The sequence below is a fragment of the Pongo pygmaeus genome, chromosome 20, assembly GCF_028885625.2.
Source record: "Pongo pygmaeus isolate AG05252 chromosome 20, NHGRI_mPonPyg2-v2.0_pri, whole genome shotgun sequence".
NCBI lineage: Eukaryota > Metazoa > Chordata > Mammalia > Primates > Hominidae > Pongo > Pongo pygmaeus.
In genome coordinates, this window is record NC_072393.2 from 7673801 (window position 1) to 7692737 (window position 18937).

At 53.5% G+C, this 18937-nt stretch overlaps 1 protein-coding gene across 3 annotated transcripts; it reads right to left on the minus strand.

Moving 5' to 3' along the window:
* Positions 1 to 35: 35 nt before the first annotated feature.
* FCER2 (Fc epsilon receptor II) lies at positions 36 to 18362 on the minus strand. 3 transcript variants are annotated; one of them, XM_054464765.2, is made up of 13 exons: positions 18239 to 18362; positions 17811 to 17930; positions 16782 to 16892; positions 11706 to 11817; positions 10701 to 10814; positions 10319 to 10372; positions 9492 to 9554; positions 9202 to 9264; positions 8971 to 9033; positions 8783 to 8872; positions 1582 to 1733; positions 1335 to 1441; positions 36 to 583 (listed from the first exon to the last, which is right to left on the minus strand). In XM_054464765.2, the coding sequence occupies exons 4-13, from the start codon at positions 11725 to 11727 to the stop codon at positions 346 to 348; spliced, it is 966 nt and encodes a 321-aa protein (XP_054320740.2). In that variant the 5' UTR covers positions 11728 to 11817; positions 16782 to 16892; positions 17811 to 17930; positions 18239 to 18362; the 3' UTR covers positions 36 to 345. The 3 variants fall into 3 exon arrangements, with proteins under 3 accessions (XP_054320740.2, XP_054320739.2, XP_054320738.2); XM_054464764.2 differs by lacking the exons at positions 16782 to 16892; positions 17811 to 17930; positions 18239 to 18362 and adding an exon at positions 13987 to 14104; XM_054464763.2 differs by lacking the exons at positions 16782 to 16892; positions 17811 to 17930; positions 18239 to 18362 and adding an exon at positions 13983 to 14104.
* Between the last annotated feature and the right edge of the window lie 575 nt (positions 18363 to 18937).

Sequence of the window (18937 nt, forward strand, 5' to 3'; positions counted from 1 at the left end):
CCAGGCTCCAAGAAGGGAACAAATGTGGGAGGCCATCATTGCCCCATTTTATTGATGCAGGCTGGACAGGAGGACTCACCACCTGAGCTGGGGGTACTCAGGTCCTGGGGTGCTGAGGACATGGGGCTGCATCTGGAGAGGGTGCTGTTGGGGGCACTTCCATCTGGAGAGGGTACTGTTGGGGTGTACTCCTGGGAGGCAGGGGCCATAGAGGAGCGGGAGATGTGTCAGCTGCCTCCGTTTGGGTGGCAGAAAATGTCACAGGGAACTTTCAGCCACAAAGAGGCTTTTAGGCCGTGGTTGGGGGTCTTCAGGGTCTTGCTCTGGGCCTGGCTGTATCCATGCTCAAGAGCGGAGAGGGGCAGAGGGGGCGGGCAGGCGGCCGTCAGGGCCTGGTCTTGAATCAGGTCCCATGGACTCCGCGGAACCTTCGCTGGCTGGCGGCGTGCATGTGGCCAGCCGGTCACACACCCAGGTGCCCAGCTTACGGTCGCAGAAGGCGTCGTGCCAGTGGCCGGATCCCCGCATCATCACGCAGTCCTCGCCCTGGCTCCGGCTGGTGGGCTCCCCTGGAGCCCAGTTGCTGGAGCAAAAGGCTTTGGGTCGGGGATGGGGTGGGGAGAAGGAGCCCAGTTCCCGGCAGCCCTCTGAGTCTGCACCCTCCCTTCTCACCCCCGGTTGCCCCATCCTGAGTCTGTGCCTGGGGACCTGGACCTCATTCTGGTGCCCCGTACCCTGTAGCCCAGGACTCACTCTTATTTATTTATTTGTTTGTTTATTTATTTATTTTGTTGAGACAGAATCACTCTGTTGCCCAGGCTGGAGTGCAGTGCGCGATCTCGTCTCACTGCAACCTCCGCCTCCTGGGTTCAAGTGATTCTCCCGCCTCAGCCTCCCAAATAGCTGGGATTACAGGCGCCCGCCAACATGCCTGGCTAACTTTTGTATTTTTAGTAGAGAGGGGTTTCGCCATGTTGACCAGGATGGTCTTAAACTCCCGGCAGGTGATCCACCTACCTCGGCCTCCTACAGTGCTGGGATGACAGGCACCAGTCACCCTGCCCGGCCAAGACTCACGCTTCTAATCTGTGCATGGAACTTCCTCCCTGAGCCCCTTCCTCTATATCCCCTCCTCCAGGTCAGAGAAGCCTTGGCCAGGTCCCCCAGCCCCCACTGGCATCCTCCTCCCCTGCACCCTAGAGACCCTTCTCTCTGAGCCGTCACCCGCTTCCCGGTGCACTCTATCCAGGGAGCTCCTCCCTCCACGGTATTTCCGCCTCCTCAACTGGGTCCCAGAGGCCCCCTCACCTGGGTCCCAGAGGCCCCCTCCTCACCTGTAGTCCACGTGGCTCCCATCCACCCAGATAAACTCCCCCTTCAGGTCCAAGTTCCGAAGGCCAATCCAGGAGCCAATGTGGCTGGCATGCTTGGTTAGGAAGTCCTGGGGGGCAGGACAGGGCTGGAGGACCGGAGACGTGTGCCCGGGGCCTTCCAGCCCACTTCGAGAGGTTGGGTAGAGTGGGGTGGGGGTCTCCCCAGCCTCGCCATGCTGCCCACCACCTCTGCAGAGCCCGGGCCCACCTGCTCCTCCGGGCTATGGATGCTGACCAGCTGCCCTTCCATGTCGTCACAGGCGTACCGGGCGTGGACCCACTGCTTGGTGCCTTTGCCGAAGTAGTAGCACTTCCGTTGGAAATTGATCCACTTTTCAGGACACGTGTTGCACACAAAGCCTGGGGTGGAGGAGAGGCTCAGGGGTGGTGCCAACGGAGGTGCCTTGGGCACCCTGGGCAGACTAGGTGGCAGCGCCCCTCCTAGGGCCACTCCTGGGGTCCCGGCTAAAAGCAGACCCACCCCAGGGCCTAACAGACGGCCTCATGGGCTGTGTTCTCTGCTGGAGCTATGATGCTGACCAGATCCATAGTAGAAGCACCTCAGCCACCATGGCCACAAACACCTTCCTGGTTAGCAGAGCACGGTGTCGACCATCAACACCTCAATCACCGTCAGCATCTCCACAAACACCTCATGGCCAGAAGCACCACAAGCACCAACACTGCCACCACACATTCGTGTCCCACGTGGTCAACACCACGACCAAAAACACACTCACGTCCAACAACACTTCAACCACCATCACCACAGACACCTCACAGCTAGAGGCCCCTCAACCACCAACACCACGACCACAAACACACTCAGTTCAACCACCATCATCACCACAGACGCCTCACAGCTAGAGGCCCCTCAACCACCAGCACCACGACCACAAATGCATTCACGTCCAACAACACTTCAACCACCATCATCACCACAGACGCCTCACAGCTAGAAGCCCCTCAACCACCAACACCACGACCACAAACACACTCAGTTCAACCACCATCATCACCACAGACGCCTCACAGCTAGAGGCCCCTCAACCACCAGCACCACGACCACAAACACACTCATGTCCAACAACACTTCAACCACCATCACCACAGACACCTCACAGCTAGAGGCCCCTCAACCACCAACACCACGACCACAAACACACTCAGTTCAACCACCATCATCACCACAGACGCCTCACAGCTAGAGGCCCCTCAACCACCAACACCACGACCACAAACACACTCAGTTCAACCACCATCATCACCACAGACGCCTCACAGCTAGAGGCCCCTCAACCACCAACACCACGACCACAAACACACTCAGTTCAACCACCATCATCACCACAGACGCCTCACAGCTAGAGGCCCCTCAACCACCAACACCACGACCACAAACACACTCACGTCCAACAACACTTCAACCACCATCACCACAGACACCTCACAGCTAGAGGCCCCTCAACCACCAACACCACGACCACAAACACACTCATGTCCAACAACACTTCAACCACCATCACCACAGACACCTCACAGCTAGAGGCCCCTCAACCACCAACACCACGACCACAAACACACTCATGTCCAACAACACTTCAACCACCATCACCACAGACACCTCACAGCTAGAAGCCCCTCAACCATCAACACCATGACCAGAAACGCATTCATGTCCAACAGCACTTCAACCACCAGCACCATCGCCAGAAGCACCACCATGGCCAGAAGCACTTCAGTTGTCATTATAATCACCTTAAATCCACCATGGCTTGGGAACTCTTCGATCACCAACGCCATGACCACATCACCAGCTCCACAGCCAGCAGCACCTCAGCCACAAATCCCACCATCACAAATGCTTCACAGTGAGCAGAGCATCAATCACTAACACCATCGACATCGACACCTCATAGTTAGAAGTGCCTCAATTGCCACCAACATCACCATAAATCCATCCATGGCTAGCAACACTTCAATCACCAACATTATCACCACATCACCAGCTCCACAGCCAGCAGCACCTCAGCCACAAGCACCATCGCCAACAGCACTTTGACCACCCTCATCACCTCAAACACCTCATGCCAGCAGCACTTCAACCACCAACACCAGCACCACAAATACCTCATGGCCAAAAATGCCACCAACACCATCATCACAAATGCCTTACAGCCAGCTGAATATCAGTCACCAACATCATCTCCACAAACACCTCCTCAACCACCATTACATCACCATAAATACACCCATGGCCAGCAACACCTCAGTCACCAACACCATGACCACATCGCCAGTTCCACAGCCAGCAACACTGCAACTGCAAACACTGTCACCACAAACACCTCACAACTAGAAGCACCTCAACCACCAGCACTATCACCACAAATACATTCATGTCCAACGACACATCAACTACCAACACCATCGCCACAAACACATTCACATCCATCAACACATCAACTACCAACACCATCGCTACGAACACATTCATGTCCAAAAACACATCATCTACCAACACCATTGCCACGAACACATTCATGCCCATCAACACATCAACCACCAACACCATCGCCACGGACACATTCATGTCCATCAACACATCAACCACCAACACCATCAGCATGAATACATTCACATCCAACAACACATCAACTACCAACACCATCGCCACAAACACATTCACGTCCATCAACACATCAACTACCAACACCATCGCCACGAACACATTCACGTCCAACAACACATCAACCACCAACACCATTGTCACAAACACATTCATGTCCATCAACATATCAACCACCAACACCATCGGCACAAATACATTCACGTCCAACAACACATCAACTACCAACACCATCACCACGAACACATTCACGTCCAACAACACATCAACTACCAACACCATTGTCACGAACACATTCACGTCCAACAACACATCAACCACGAACACCATTGGCACAAATACATTCACGCCCAACAACACATCAACTACCAACACCATCACCACGAACACATTCATGTCCAACAACACATCAACCACCAACACCATCGGCATGAATACATTCACGTCCAACAACACATCAACTACCAACACCAGCGCCACGAACACATTCATGTCCAACAACACATAAACCACTAACACTGTCACCACACACACCTTACAGCCAGCAGAACACCAGTCACTAACACCATCACCATCAACACTTCGTGGTTAGCAATACCTCAGCTGACGCCAACGTCACCACAAACACCTCATGGCCAGAAGCAGCTCAACCACCAACACCATTATTATAAATACATTCTTGACCATCAATGCTTCAACTGCTGACACCATTACCATAAACACATGCATGGCCAGCAATACTTCAGTCACCAACACCATGACCAGCAGCACGTCAGCGGCCATCCCTGTCATCACAAACACATTAATATCCAATAACACTTCAACCACCATCATCACCACAAACACCTCGTAGCCAACAGTGCCTCAGCCACCAACCCCACCATGACAAACACCTCATGGCCAGCAGCACTTCAACCACCAACAAACCCCTCCAAGGTCAGCAACACCTTCATCACCGACATCATTAACAGAGGTACCCACCACCAGCAGCAGCCTATCTCCACCACCCACACCACAGCCAACACCATTTTTACCAACCACACCAGCCATGTCTTCCTCACTGGCACCAACAGCAAAATCAGTGCTGTGGCCAGGTCCACCAGCGATTACTTTCCCCAAGCACCATCCCTACCAACAGCCCTGGTCATCATCACTGGCAGAACACCCCAAAACAGCACTCCTAGCCAATGTCTGGGAAATTGAGATGATTTTCTTTCAGTGGGAGGCTTTGGTCAGGAGAGCCAATGGGATTGCAAGTCTAGGTCCCACAATCCCTCAATATGGTCTCTTTCTCCCCTTCCCCCCACCCCAAGGAGACTCCCAGACATTGTTGCTATCAACTCCCAGGTGGGAGGTTAAACCCACTTTTACTGGATCAAATCTTTCTTGCTTCAAAATAGATTTTCAGCAGTGGTGTGCACCTGTAGTCCCAGCTACTTGGGAGGCTGAGGCAGGAGGATCGATTGAGCCCAGGAGTTTGAGACTAGCCTGGGCAACATAGCAAAAATCCGCTTTAAGAAAGTAGGTTTTCCTATAGTGATATGCAGGGAAGGTTCCACAACACATGGTCAGATGTTTTTTGTTTTGTTTTGTTTTGTTTTGAGACAGAGTCTTGCTCTGTCTCCCAGGCCAGAGTGCAGTGGCGCTATCTCAGCTCACTGCAACCTGCACCTCCAGGGTTCAAGTGACTCTCCTGCCTTAGCCTCCCAAGTAGCTGGGATTACAGGCATGCACCACCATGCCCAGCTAATTTTTGTATTTTTAGTAGAGACGGGGTTTCACCATGTTGGTCAGGCTGGTCTCGATCTCCTGACCTCAAGTGATCCACCTGCCTCGGCCTCACAAAGTGCTGGGATTACAGGCATGAGCCACCGTGCCCAGCCATAGATTTTTTTTTTTTTTTTTTTTAAGAGGCAGGGTCTCATCATGTTGCCCAGGCCAGTCTCGAACTCCTGGGCTCAAGTGATCTTCCTGCCTCGGCCTCCCAAAATGCTGGGATTACAGGCGTGAGCCACCACGCCCACCCTCACGTGGTCAGATTTTTCTAAGGGGCTTAGGGTCTGCAGTAGCTTGAGATGGGTGTGCTTCTCACCTATGAAATGGTAACCAGTACTCAGCCCTCTGGAGGTGCAGCGTTAAAACAGGAAGAGGTGGCCAGGTGCAGTGGCTCATACTTGCAATCCTAGCAATTTGGGAGGCCAAGATGAGAGGATCACTTGACCCCAGGAGTTTGAGGCCGCAGTGAGCCATGATTGTGCCACTGCACTCCAGCCTTGGTGACAGAACCAGGCCCTGTCTCTAAACAACAAAAACAACAACAACGAAAACCCAGACCCCAAAACCAGGAAGAGGACATTTCTGAGCCCTTAAAGAAAACTTCAGGGGAAGGTGTCTTGGTTGTTTGTTACATAGTCACCCAGAGACAACCTCAGAGCCAGGCTCAGATCCCAGGCTGTGGGGCTGGATTTCGGGGAGACTTCAGGGACTGGGGAAGAATTAGGAGGTGACCTGTCAGAAGTTGTCATGGTCCGGAGTGCTCTTCCCCTGTGCCTCTCCCTGAGGGACCACACTGAGGTTTCTGCCTGGGATTCCCAAAGCCACCTCACATCCCAGGGGACGGGACTCCAACACACCAAGCACAGAAACTTCCTCTTCTCCGCCCCAGTTAGGGCAGCTGGGGCTTCCCAGAGGTCAAAGACCAAAAATCAAGGGTGGGGGCATTGGTTGGGGGAATGGCAGGGCTGTAAAACCCCAGCTCCTACCCTACATTAATTTTTTTTTCTTTAGAGGCAAGGTCCCACTCTGTTGCCCAGGCTGGAGTGCAGTGGCTCAATCCTAGCTCACCGCAGCCTCAAACTCCTGGGCTCAAGTGATCCTCCCACCTCAGCCTCCCGAGTAGATGAGACTACAGGTACACATCACCACATCTGGCTAATTTTTTCATGTTTTTTTTGAGGCAGGATCTTGCTGTGTTGCCTAGGCTGGTCTCAAACTCCTGGACTCAAGTGATCCTCCTGTCTTGGCCTCCCAAAGTGCTGGGATTATAGGCGTGAGCCAGTGCACCTGGTTCCTACCCCACGTTAAGGGTACAGTGACTGAATGTCTGCTCTCTCTGCAGCCTGCTAGCCTCCCGAGATCAACACTGCCTCCATTACTGCCACCCCTGGGAAAGAGGCCACCATCTCCATTGTCCCATCACTGCAGACATTACCCCCGTCCGGCTCCCTGGCTTGGTCAGACAATCTACCAGGAGGGCTATGTGTATGGGAATCCTACTAATAACTCCTCACTGGGCCACATCAGGCAGAGGATACCAGCGAGGAGAACCCAGCAAGGGTCAACACTGGACTGCTTTAACGCAGAAGAGGAAAAAAATTGTAGGAGCCTCCAAATCTGTGAAAGGACGCAGTTGGAATCAGAAAGAAATTGCCAGGCAAGACGGCTCATGCCTGTAATCTCAGCATTCTGGGAGGCCGAGGCGAGAGGATTGCTGGAGCCCAGGCGTTCAGGACCAGCCTGGGCAACATAGCGAGATCCTGTCGCTACAAAAAATAAAAAAATTAGCTAGGGCCAGGTGCAATGACTCATGCCTGTAATCCCAGCACTTTGGGAGACTGAGGTGGAAGGATCGCTGGAGTCCAGGAGTTCAAGACCAACCTGGGTAACAAAGTGAGACCCTGTGGCTACAGGAAAATAAAAAATTAGCTTGGCATGGTGGCACACACTCATAGTCTCAGCTACTCTGGAAGCTGAGGTGGGAGGATCTCTTGAGCCCAGGAGTTAGAGGCTGCAGTAAGCTATGATTGCACCACTGCATTTCAGCCTGGGCAAAAGAGTAAGACTCCATCTTTCTTTTGTTTTTTGTTTTTTTGTTTTTTTTTTTTTTTTTTTTTTTTGAGACAGAGTCTCGCTCAGTTGCCCTGGAGTGCAGTAGTGCGAAGACAGCATGATCTCGGCTCACTGCAACCTCTGCCTCCTGGGTTCAAGTGATTCTTGTGCCTCAGCCTCCCAAGTAGCTAGGATTACCTATGCCCGCCACCACACCTGGTTAATTTTTTTTAATTTTTATTGAGACGGAGTCTTGCTCTGTCTCCAGGCTGGAGTGCAGTGGCATGATCTTGGCTCACTGCAGCCTCCACCTCCCGGGTTCAAGCAATTGTCCTGTCTCAGCCTCCCGAGTAGCTGGGACTACAGGCGCGCACCACTACACCCAGCTAATTTTTGTAGTTTTAGTAGAGATAGGGGTTTCATCATGTTGGTCAGACTGGTTTTGAACTCCTGACCTCAAATAATCCACCCGCCTCGACCTCCCTAAGTGCTGGGATTACAGGCGTGAACCACCACGTCCAGCTAATTTTTGTATTTTTAGTAGAGACGGGGTTTCACCATGTTGGTCAGGCTGGTCTCGAACTCCTGACCTCAGGTGATCCACCCGCCTCGGCCTCTGAAAGTGCTGGGATTACAGGTGTGAGCCACCATGCCCAGCCAAGACCCCTTCTCTTAAAAAATAGAATAAGGGGTGTTTTATGCATGCCCCATGTGTCCTGCCCCATCAGAAACTTAGTCCTATTTCCGTCGTCACACACACCTCTGCCTCGAATCCAAGCACACTCCCCACCCTGCACTTATATCTTTGTGTCCTCCCGATGGCACTTGGGTCACACAAACGTATAGACATGCTGCCTCACGTCACACATGCGTGCCATCACTCACATTTGCCAACACACCTGAGCCCCAGGTGCAGTCACGCGTCATCCTGAGCAGAGACTCACACACTCACCGCTGGACACTTGCAACTCCATCCTTAGCTTCGTCACCTCCTTCCGGAGTCTTTCCAGCAAATCTGAAGCTTCATTCCTCTCGTTCAATTCTTGGGGAGTCGACAAGGGGCGGTGCTCAGAGACCGACTGGCAGACCCCCTCCTTGTCCGTTCCCTCCCCCACTGCCCCATCCCCTCGCAATTCTCACCCTGGGACTTGAAGCTGCTCAGATCTTCTTGAAGCCCGTTCAGGTTCCAGGACAGCTCCAAGTCTGGTGTGTGTAGGAGCGCAGGGCTGGTCTCAGGGAGGATGTGTACAGGCCGAGGGTGGCCCCCAAGCCTGGCCCCCCAGCCTCATGGTTCCCCAGGGCTCTGAGACACTGAGACACTCCCTCCTTCCTACCCAATCTGGCTCCATACCCCAGATCCCAGTCTCTTACCCTGAGATTTCAATCTCTGCTGTTCAGCTCGAAGTTCCTCCAGGTCCTGTGAAATCTGCGTGGCTGTTTGCAGGGGAGGGGGCTTTATGGTAAGCAGGTCCTCATTGTCTCCCCCATCTACCCCCACCCTCTCTTGGCCTCTTTGCCTGGGTTCTTAGAACCACCTGCTCAGTTTGCAGTTCCCGGGTGTCGGGGGTGGGGCACAGTGAGTCTTAACGCTCTGGGTCCAGGAAGTCATCCAAGACCCCCTCACTTTTTCCCCTGCAACCCCAACTCCAGGAGTCACTCACACTGGGATTTCTGCGCCATCTGGTCACCGTGGTGTCTTTCCAAGTTCTTGGAAACTTGAGAGACTGGAGCGGCGGGAGGGAAGAGATATCCCAGGAACCTCAAAGGCAGGTCCTTAGACCCCGCCCATGCCCCAGGCTCAGGGACCCTCTCACATAGTCACAAGAGCTGCTGTTGCTGTTTGTTCATTTACTGGAGCAGGAGGAGTGTACTCAGGAAGGTATATGCAGGAATATAATGAACCTGTGTACCTTTCCCTCACCCAGGATTAACTATGAAAGCAGTAGGCAACTATCAGAGCACTTCACAAATCTTAGAGCTTGTTTCTGTCTCACGGCACTAAAATTATGCCCGTTTTACAGATGAGGAAGTGGAGGCACAAAGCAGTTACAAAATCCTTATGCTACAGATGCTTAAGGCTGCCGACTTACAATGGCTCACCTTACAATAGCTCAAGTTACAATGGCTCGACTTAACAATGGTCTGAAACCAATATGCATTTAGTGGAAACCTTAACTCTCTTGCAATGCTGGGCAGTGGTAGGGAGCCAAAGCCTTCAGCCAGCCACACAGTTTTGACTTAAACTATTTTCAACGTACTTTGCGCTTATGGGGACATAACCCCGTTGCAAGCGGGAAAGCATCTGTATTAGGATGCTATCAGGCACTTTTCCAAGCTTCCCTGGGTCCCCGCCTTGCCTAGGACAGGGAGCAACTTAGGTTGACCTTCAGTTCCTTATCAAGGGGACACTGAGGCCCAGAGAGGAGCGGGATGAGAGCTGGGCATCCTAACCCTCACCCCCACTCCCTCCACTTTGACCCCTTCATACCGTTCCGGGCAGCCCTCTCTTCCAGCTGTTTTAGACTCTGTGTGGTGTCCCAGTCTGGGGAGGAGGAGAGAAGAGGAGTGGAGAGGGGGGATTGGCAGTGCCCCCACCTGCCTGCACCCCACCTCCCAGCTGGGAATGGAGGTCTTGGGTATAAGCCATGGAGGTGCTGAAAGGGTGGAGGACAGGGATGCTGGGTGGGGGGTGAGGGGCTCTGGAGGGGGGGATGGGAAAGGGCTGGCAGTGGCAAGGTGGGAGGTAGGATGGGAAAATTGGGCTTTGAGGGGTGCGTTGGGCTCCCCAGGCTCTGAGATGGGGGTGAGGGAGGGAACACAGAAGGGCCCCATGAGTTGGGGGGACCATGTGGAGCTGGGGGTGTCCTCACGCCACAGGAGAAGCAGAGTCAGCAGCCCGGACCACAGAGCGGCGGTCAACAGCCCCAGCAGCACGATCTGAGTCCCGCGCCTGCAACACCGCCTCCTGGAAAGCTCCTCGATCTCTGCCGGGGGTGGAGGGACTGACTATGGGTGCGGGGTGAAGCTGGACGCTGGCCCTGTCCGTCTCCCCATTACCCAGAGCCCCCAACAGCCTGGGAGCCTGTCCAGAGCCCACACTGAAGCAGAGGGTCTCGGTGGACCCCCAGCTCCATTTGCACAGCTTCCTTACCTGACTTAGTGCTGGGTCACTGTCCACAGAGACGGATCTGGGACCAAGAGCTAAGACTCCCTCAGCCCCCACAACCAATGCCAGGCCCTCAGCCTCACTTCCGGAAGACTAGGTCCTGCTTTTTCCTTCCCCTCTGGCCCCCCAGCGCTCACCCTTACACCTCTGCACATGTCCCCAACCTGGAGTCTCTTCCCTAAACCAGGACGCTGAGTCCCAGTTCTTCCCCAACATCGGAGCCACTCCCCAGCTGCTTTCCCAGGTGTCATCCAACATCCAGACCTCCAAAGCTCTCCCAGGCCCCACCCAAATGTCTATCTGGATGTCCCACCCCAAGCCCCTGGCCCTCTGCACTCACCCTGGCTTGGAGGATTCATTATGCTAAATTCTGCTTGTTCCAAGTTCCTGTTCTACTTGGCCTCTGACTCTACTGGGCTCCCAGCTCCCTAGCTGGAGCCGTTTTTTTTTGTTGTTGTTTTTTCTTTTTCTTTTTTGGTCAGGAGGGTGTTGGATCAGAAAAAGGAGGAGCCCTCAATTTTCCATGCTTTCCCAGCTCTGCGCCAGGAAAGTCAGTCCGACCTCACCTCCTTACTCACACCAGCCCCTTTCTTAGAAATTCACCCTCTTTCCCAGAGAGGGACTGGGGAGCCCCCCTTCTCTTCTGGGTGAAAGGCAGTAGCTAAGGGTCATTGCTTCTGCCAATGTTAGAACCAGAGAGTCCTCCTACCTGAATATTGACCTTCCTCCATGGCGGTCCTGCTTGGATCCTCCCGATGATGGAGCACTCACTCCCTGACAACGCAGTCCACTCAGTGGGCACAATCACAGCTCTGGCTGATCTGGGATTTAATGACGGTTAGGGTGAGGCGTCAAACCCTAGTTACCAGCGCAGGATAGCATCTGGGACTTGGTGGGACTCAGTGGCCATTTGCTGATTTTGTTTAGTCTACAATCTCGACTCACTAGCGTGGTTAGCGGGGAGACACAGCTGGTGTGGAGAGACAGCAGCCTGAGATCAGAAGTGGGGCACTCCGGAGCCCATCACACTTGAGCCACACAGCAGGTGCACACGTGAGATCTTGACAAATGACTTAATTAACCTGGAAACTTCTTTCCTCCTTCGTCAAATGATGATACTGAGAACACCTATACTGTTGGTTGGTGATCTGTCCTAAAAATATCACCAGCTTTTATTATAATTGCCTTGCCTGTGTGACCTCAGCCAAGGAATTCAACCATTCTCAGCCTCAGTTTTCCCCTCTGTAAAATGGGCTGATGACAGCACCCAACTCATGAGGCCAAGATAGGATCCAATGAGATCACAGTATACCTGAGGTTTTTGGTGCGGGGCTGCGCACAGTGGGTCTTCAGATTCTAAACATTTATGAAACATCTACTCTGTGCCACGTCCCACTGAGAAATGCTAAGAGCCCATAACCCAGGCCTCAGCCTTCTCCTCTGCCAATGTCCCCAGGGCATCTGTAAAGTGCTCTGACTTTATTTATTTATTTATTTATTGAAATGGAGTCTCGCTCTGTTGCCCAGGCTGGAGTGCAGGGGCACGATCTTGGCTCACTGCAACCTCCGCCTCCTGGGTTCCAGCGATTCTCCCACCTCAGCCTCCCGAGTAGCTGGGACTATAGGCACGTGCCACCACGACCAGATAATTTTTGTATTTTTAGTAGAGACGGGGTTTCACTATGTTGGCCAGGCTAGTCTCAAACTCCTGACCTCGTGATCCGCCTGCCTCGGCCTCCCAAAGTGCTGGGATTACAGGCGTGAGCCACTGCGCATGGCCTATTTTTTTATTTTTTGAGATGGAATCTCACTCTGTTGCCAGGCTGGAGTGCAGTGGCACCATCTTGGCTCACTGCAACCTCTACCTCCTGGGTTCAAGCAATTCTCCTGTCTTAGCCTCCCAGGTAGCTGGGATTATAGGCGCCCACCACCACACCTGGCTAATTTTTGTATTTTAGTAGAGATAGGGTTTCACCACATTGATCAGGCCGGTCTCGAACTCCTGACCACAGGTGATCTGCCCTCCTCAGCCTCCCAAAGTGCTAGGATTACAGGCGTGAACCACTGTGCCTGACCAAGTCCTCTGACTTTAAAGCATCTACTATGTGCTGAGGAGCATGGGACTTGGGGTCCTTCAGGCCTGGAGGTCACTGGCTACCTTCTTTCGCTGCTTGACTATAGGTAAGTCCCTTCTCTCGGAGCCTCAGGGAGGTGGGGTGTGGGGCGGCCAGGCTCTGATTAGCGGCAGCTCAAGCTGGCCCTTTTGACATTGTGAGAGGAGCCTGGAGGTGTCACCATCCTGGGACTGGGACTGTCCAGGGAGGCAGCTGGACAGACCTGAGCCCGAGTCCTGGCTTCTCCCTGGATGAGCAGCTCAGTTTGCTCGTCTGTAAACTGGGAGTATTCAAAGCACCAGCACACGGTAGGTGCTCAGTAAACCTACTGGCAGGATGCTGGGAGAGTGTCCTCATTCTGTGGGGCCTCTCTCAGTGGAACTGAGGTTCCAAGAGGGTAAGTCATTTGTCCCCATCATGCAGTGGTGGGACTGGGACTCAAACCCAGGACCCTTGACCTGGGAGCCCATTTGCTCAATCATCTGGAGACATAATCTTATGGTGGGGTATCTACTGGTAAGTACCGGGTGGCAGGATCCCAATTCCTGCCGTCCTTCTAACCCAAGAGGTCCTGCCTCTGCCTAGAGCCTTCCATGGCTCCCCAGGGCCCTCTGTGATCGGCCCAGCGCACTCACCAAACTCATCTCAGACCAGATGGCCTGCTTTCACTTCCCCAAATCAGGGACCCGAATGGTTCGAGATTCTGTCCACACTGCAGCCCCCACCTCTGCCCCCTCACCACCCACCACCGCCCTTCTCTGGCTTTGACCTCCTCCTGGTCATCCCTTGAGGCTCAGCCCAAGGTCGTTTCTTCCAAGAGCGCTTCGATCTCCACTTCCCATGGCCAACCCCCGACACACACAGATACGTACTCACTTAGTGGAGTTTGGAGCCTGTGTCTGTCCTCCTAGTGTGTTGGGGTCGACCAGAGAGATTGGCAGGGACCGTCAGAGACAGAGGTTTAAGCAGGAAGAGAGACACTTTCTTCTGAAAGTAGAGCCACTGACAGCTTCTATTTTCATAGACCTAAATATGGGCTTGCCACCCAGATAACATTACACGCATGGCCTCTCCTGGTGCTCCCCACACCCCGGTGAAGTCCGTGTTATTATTATCTCCATTTCTCAGGTAAGAGAATCGGGTGAGAACCAGAGATGTTAAGCAGCAAGTTCCCACAGGGCTGAAGGAGGTGAGTGGTAGCGTCAAGATTTGAACCACTATTACTGCACACTGAATCACTATACCACTATGGCCGATCGCAGAGGGCCCTGGGGAGCCACGGAAGGCTCTAGGCAGAGGCAGGGCCTCTTGGGTTAGAAGGATGGCCTGGAGTTGGGATCCTGCCAGCCGACTCTTACCAGCAGACACCCCACCATGAGATTATGTCTCTTGATGATTGAGCAAATAGGCTCCCAGGTCAAATGTCCCAGGTTTGAGTCCCAGCAAGAAAAAAGGGAAGAGGAGAGAGAGGCAGAGGAAGGGAAAAAAAAGACAAAAGAAAGGAGAGGGAGAAGGAGGAGCAGGAGGGAAGGAGGGAAGGGGGGGAAAAAGAAAGATACATGAGATAATATTCAGGTCAAATATGGACAATTTTGGCTGGGCATGGTGGTTCACGCCTGTAATTCCAGAACTTTGGGAGGCTGAGGTGGGAGGATCACTTGAGCCTGGGAGTTCAAGACCAGCCTGGACAACATAGCAAGCCGTTGTCTCTACAAAAACTATAAAAATTAGCAGGGCATGGTGGTGCATGCCTGTGGTCCCAGCTACTGGGGAGGCAGAGGTGAGTGGATCACTTGAGCCCAGGAGTTCAAGATCAGCCTGGGCAACATAGTGAGATGAAAGAAAGAGAGAGAGAGAGAGAGAAAGAGAGAGAGAGAGAGAGACCGGGCACAGTGGCCCACGCCTGTAATCCCAGCACTTTGGGAGGCCTAGGCAGGTGGATCACCTGAGGTCAGCAGTTCAAGGCCAACATGGTGAAACCCTGTCTCTACTGAAAATGCAAAAAAAAAAAAAAAAAAAAAAAAAAAAATTAGCCGGGCATGGTGGTGGGCACCTGTAATCCTAGCTACTCGGGAGGCTGAGGCAGGAGAATCGCTTGAATCCAGAGGCAGACGTTGCAGTGAGCCGAGATTGCGCCATTGCATTCCAGCCTGGGCAACAAAAGCTAAACTCTGTCTCAAAAAAAAAAAAAAAAAAAGAAAAGAAAAAAGAAAGAAAAACAGAAAAGAAACACCAAACTCCATCCCAGCCCCATCCTGGAACTAAGACTTCATCCCCATGTCCTCACAACACGGCCCAGCTGGACTTATTCCCAAGCTTCCTCCTCCTCCTCCTCTTCCTCCTCCTGTGTCCCCATTGGTGGGACAGTCTGTCCATCCACCCAGACACCCCGGCCCAGGCCCAGGCCTTGTCCAAGCGCTTCTCGATCTTCTACCCCACCGCTCACCCAGCACCAGGGCCTGGCTTTTCTCAAAAAAATAACCTGCTTCTCCCCATCCCCACAGCTGCTCCCTCTTCCCCCTGGACCAAGTGACATACCCCTCTTAGGGTTCCCCCTGCCTGGTTTGCCTTGTCCCTGGGATAGCCTCCTCCATGGCCTCGCCACTCCCAGCCTGCCCCCATGACAGCCTTCCTTGGGGCCCCACCTCCTGTCTTGCCCCCCAAAACAGACCCTCCAGGATCCTCACACCCACCTGGCCACCACGGCAGACCCCCTTAGGGTTCCCAACCCTACCTGCCCCCATGACAAATCCCCCAGTGACCCCACCCTGGCTTGGCCTCAAATGCTGTCCCTATGTCCACCCAGCAGCCCCCAGCGACCTCTCCAATGCTCAGCGGCCAACTCTTTCCCTTCCTTTTTTTTTTTTTCTTTTTTTGAGACAGAGTCTTGCTGTGTCATCCAGGCTGGAGTACAGTGGCACGATCTCAGCTCCCAATAACCTCTGCCTCCCGGATTCAAGTGATTCTCCTGCCTCAGCCTCCCAAGTACCTGCGATTACAGGCACGTGCCACCACACCTGGCTAATTTTTTGTATTTGTAGCAGAGATGGGGTTTCACCAAGTTGACCAGGCTGGTCTTGAACTGCTGGTCTCAAGTGATCCACCCACGTCGGCTTCCCAAAGTGTTGGGATTACAGGCGTGAGCCACCGCACCGGCCCCTCCCTCACTTCTTTACCATCTCGGTCCTCGGCCATTACCCCAGATCAAGGTGGACGGGACATTTTGGGACCCAAAATGAACAGCCTTAGACCACCAGAGTCAGTCATTCACTCAACAGGCATGCACCAAGGGCCACTCGGTCCAGGGTGACAGACAAGGCAGCATGGTCCCAGCTGTTCTGGAGTGCAGGGTCCAGGGGACATTTCAGCCAGGCCCCTCCCTGACACGGTGGGAACGTCCAGCCCTAGTGGATGGCCCAGCCCAGCCCCCTCCTGGTTGGGAGGTGGGTTGTAGGGGCACAGGTGGGTGTCTTCTGGAGTGAGAGACATGGGAGGTAGCCCACCCAGGAGTGGGGATTTGGAGTTCCCCAGTTGAGAGTGGGGAGGGGGTTAAGGATCAGGGGACACATTTTGGGAAGGACGAGGAGGGTGGGCAAAGTGCCAAGGGGTCTTAGTATATAGAAGTCTAGGTGGCATAGTGGCTAGGGCTGCAGACGCCTGACCCACACTACCTGTGTTCAAATTCCTGGTTCTTCCATTGAAGTACTGTGTGACCTTTGGCAAGTCACCTAACCTCTCTGTGCTTCACAAAAGGCAGCATTGATCACCAAAGCATCAAATTCCTAGGGTGGTGATGAAAATTAGATGTGTTAATATGCACACAAGACACTAAGAACTGTGTCTGGCTGGGCGTGGTGGCTCATGCCTGTCATCCCAGCACTTTGGGAGGCTGAGGCGAGTAGATCACCTGAGGTCAGGAGTTTGAGACCAGCCTGGCCAACACGGTGAAACCCCATCTCTACCGAAAAGTGCAAAAATTAGCCAGAAGTCGTGCCAGGTGCCTGTAATCCCAGCTACTCGGGAGGCTGAGGCAGGAGAATCGCTTGAACCTGGGAGGCGGAAGTTGCAGTGAGCTGAGATTGCGCCATTGCACTCCAGCCTGGGCGATCCCAAAAAACAAACAAACAAACAAAAAAATTCCTGTGCCCAGCATCCATTGCTACTAAATTAAACTATACAACAAAATTGTCCATATTTTTTTTTAGAGACAGGGTCTCACTCTGTCTCCCAGGCTGGAGTGCAGTGGTGCGATCTCGGCTCACTGCAGCTTCAACCTCCTGAGGTTCAAGAGATCCTCCTACTTTCTCCTCCTGAGTAGCTGGGACCACAGGCACGCACCACCACGCCTGGTTAATTTTTTAAATTTTTGTTAGTGATGGGGTCTCACTATGTTGCCCAGGCTAGTCTCAAACTCCTGGGCTCAAGTGATCCTCCTGCCTCAGCCTCCCAAAGTGCTGGGATTACAGGCATGAGTCACTGTGCCCAGCTGGAATTTGGTGTTTCTGAGTTCTACAAGCCCAGGTGCCCCAGCCCAACCCCACCGGCTCCATCATGTCCTTCCCAGGGGTGAAAGCCCCCTGCCCGCTGGGTTCCTGCCAAGACTCAGCTCAAACACTAGGATGCTTTGGGGCCCCAAGGACCCAGTCACGGGACTGCCCCACCCGCTTCCCCTCTGCGGTATTAACAAGCCTCTTACTCACTTCGGGGGAAAAACAGAAAATTGTGCGGATGTGGGCCCCAGATCTGTGGGTGTCGGTTCTTCTTTCAGATTTGGGATCCTCTGCATGTTGGGGGAGGCCGCGTCTCGCTCCTCGTTTGACCTAGATCAGAATTGAACAGGAAGGAGTTTAGGGTGTCCAGCAACAACAACCCTCAACCATCTCCAGCTGAGCTCTCATCCCAGCCCCGGCCCTGACCGTAACCCCAGCTCAACTACAACTCGATCCCCTCACCCCACGATGCTCTGATCCCAGCCCTAACCTCTGCTCTGCACAGGACGGAGGCACGTCCGCGGCTCTAATCACAGAACCCCCACACCTGGGACAGGGCCTGGCGCTGTGTCCCAACGGGATGGAGCCTGGCGACCCTGACTCTAACCCCATCCCGACACAGCCCTGGGCTCCCCTACCTGTTTAACCTCTCCTGGGGTTACAAAGGGGAGAAGGAAAGGGTGCAGGGGTGGGGAGGAAGGGCAGTAGGTGTGTCAAATCCAGGGGGGCTTCCAGGAGGAGGTGTGTTCAAAGCTGGGTCTCTCCCGCACTGCACTGTTGACTTTGGGGCTGATGATTCCTCGTTGGGATGCCGTCCTGTGCATTGTTGGATGTTTAGAAGCATCTCTGGCCACTAGTCGCCAATAGAGTCACCGTGGTTGAGAAGCGCTGCTTTGAACACATGATTCCTAGATGACGCTTTATTTGTTTTCATTGTGGCAAAATATACATAACATAAAATTTACCATCGTAGCCATTTTTAAGTGCACCGTTCAGCAGCATGAAACACATTCACATTGTTGTGCAACCATTACCACCATCCATCTCCAGAACTTTCTCATCTTCCCAAACTGAAACCGTGTCCCCATGAAAAACTCACTCCCTATTTACCCAACTCCAGCCCCCATGACAGCTCCCCTTAGGGTCCTTACCCCCACCAGACCTTCATGACAGCCTCCTTTAGGGTCTCCCTGAAACCCCTCCTCTGTGTCTTCCCTGAACGGCAACCACCTGCCCATATCTTCTGTCTGCCTACAACCATCCATGGCTCCCTTCTGCCCTGGGCCCAAAGCTCCAGCTCCCCCATGTCCTGGAGTTCAAGGGTCCTGCCTGCTCAG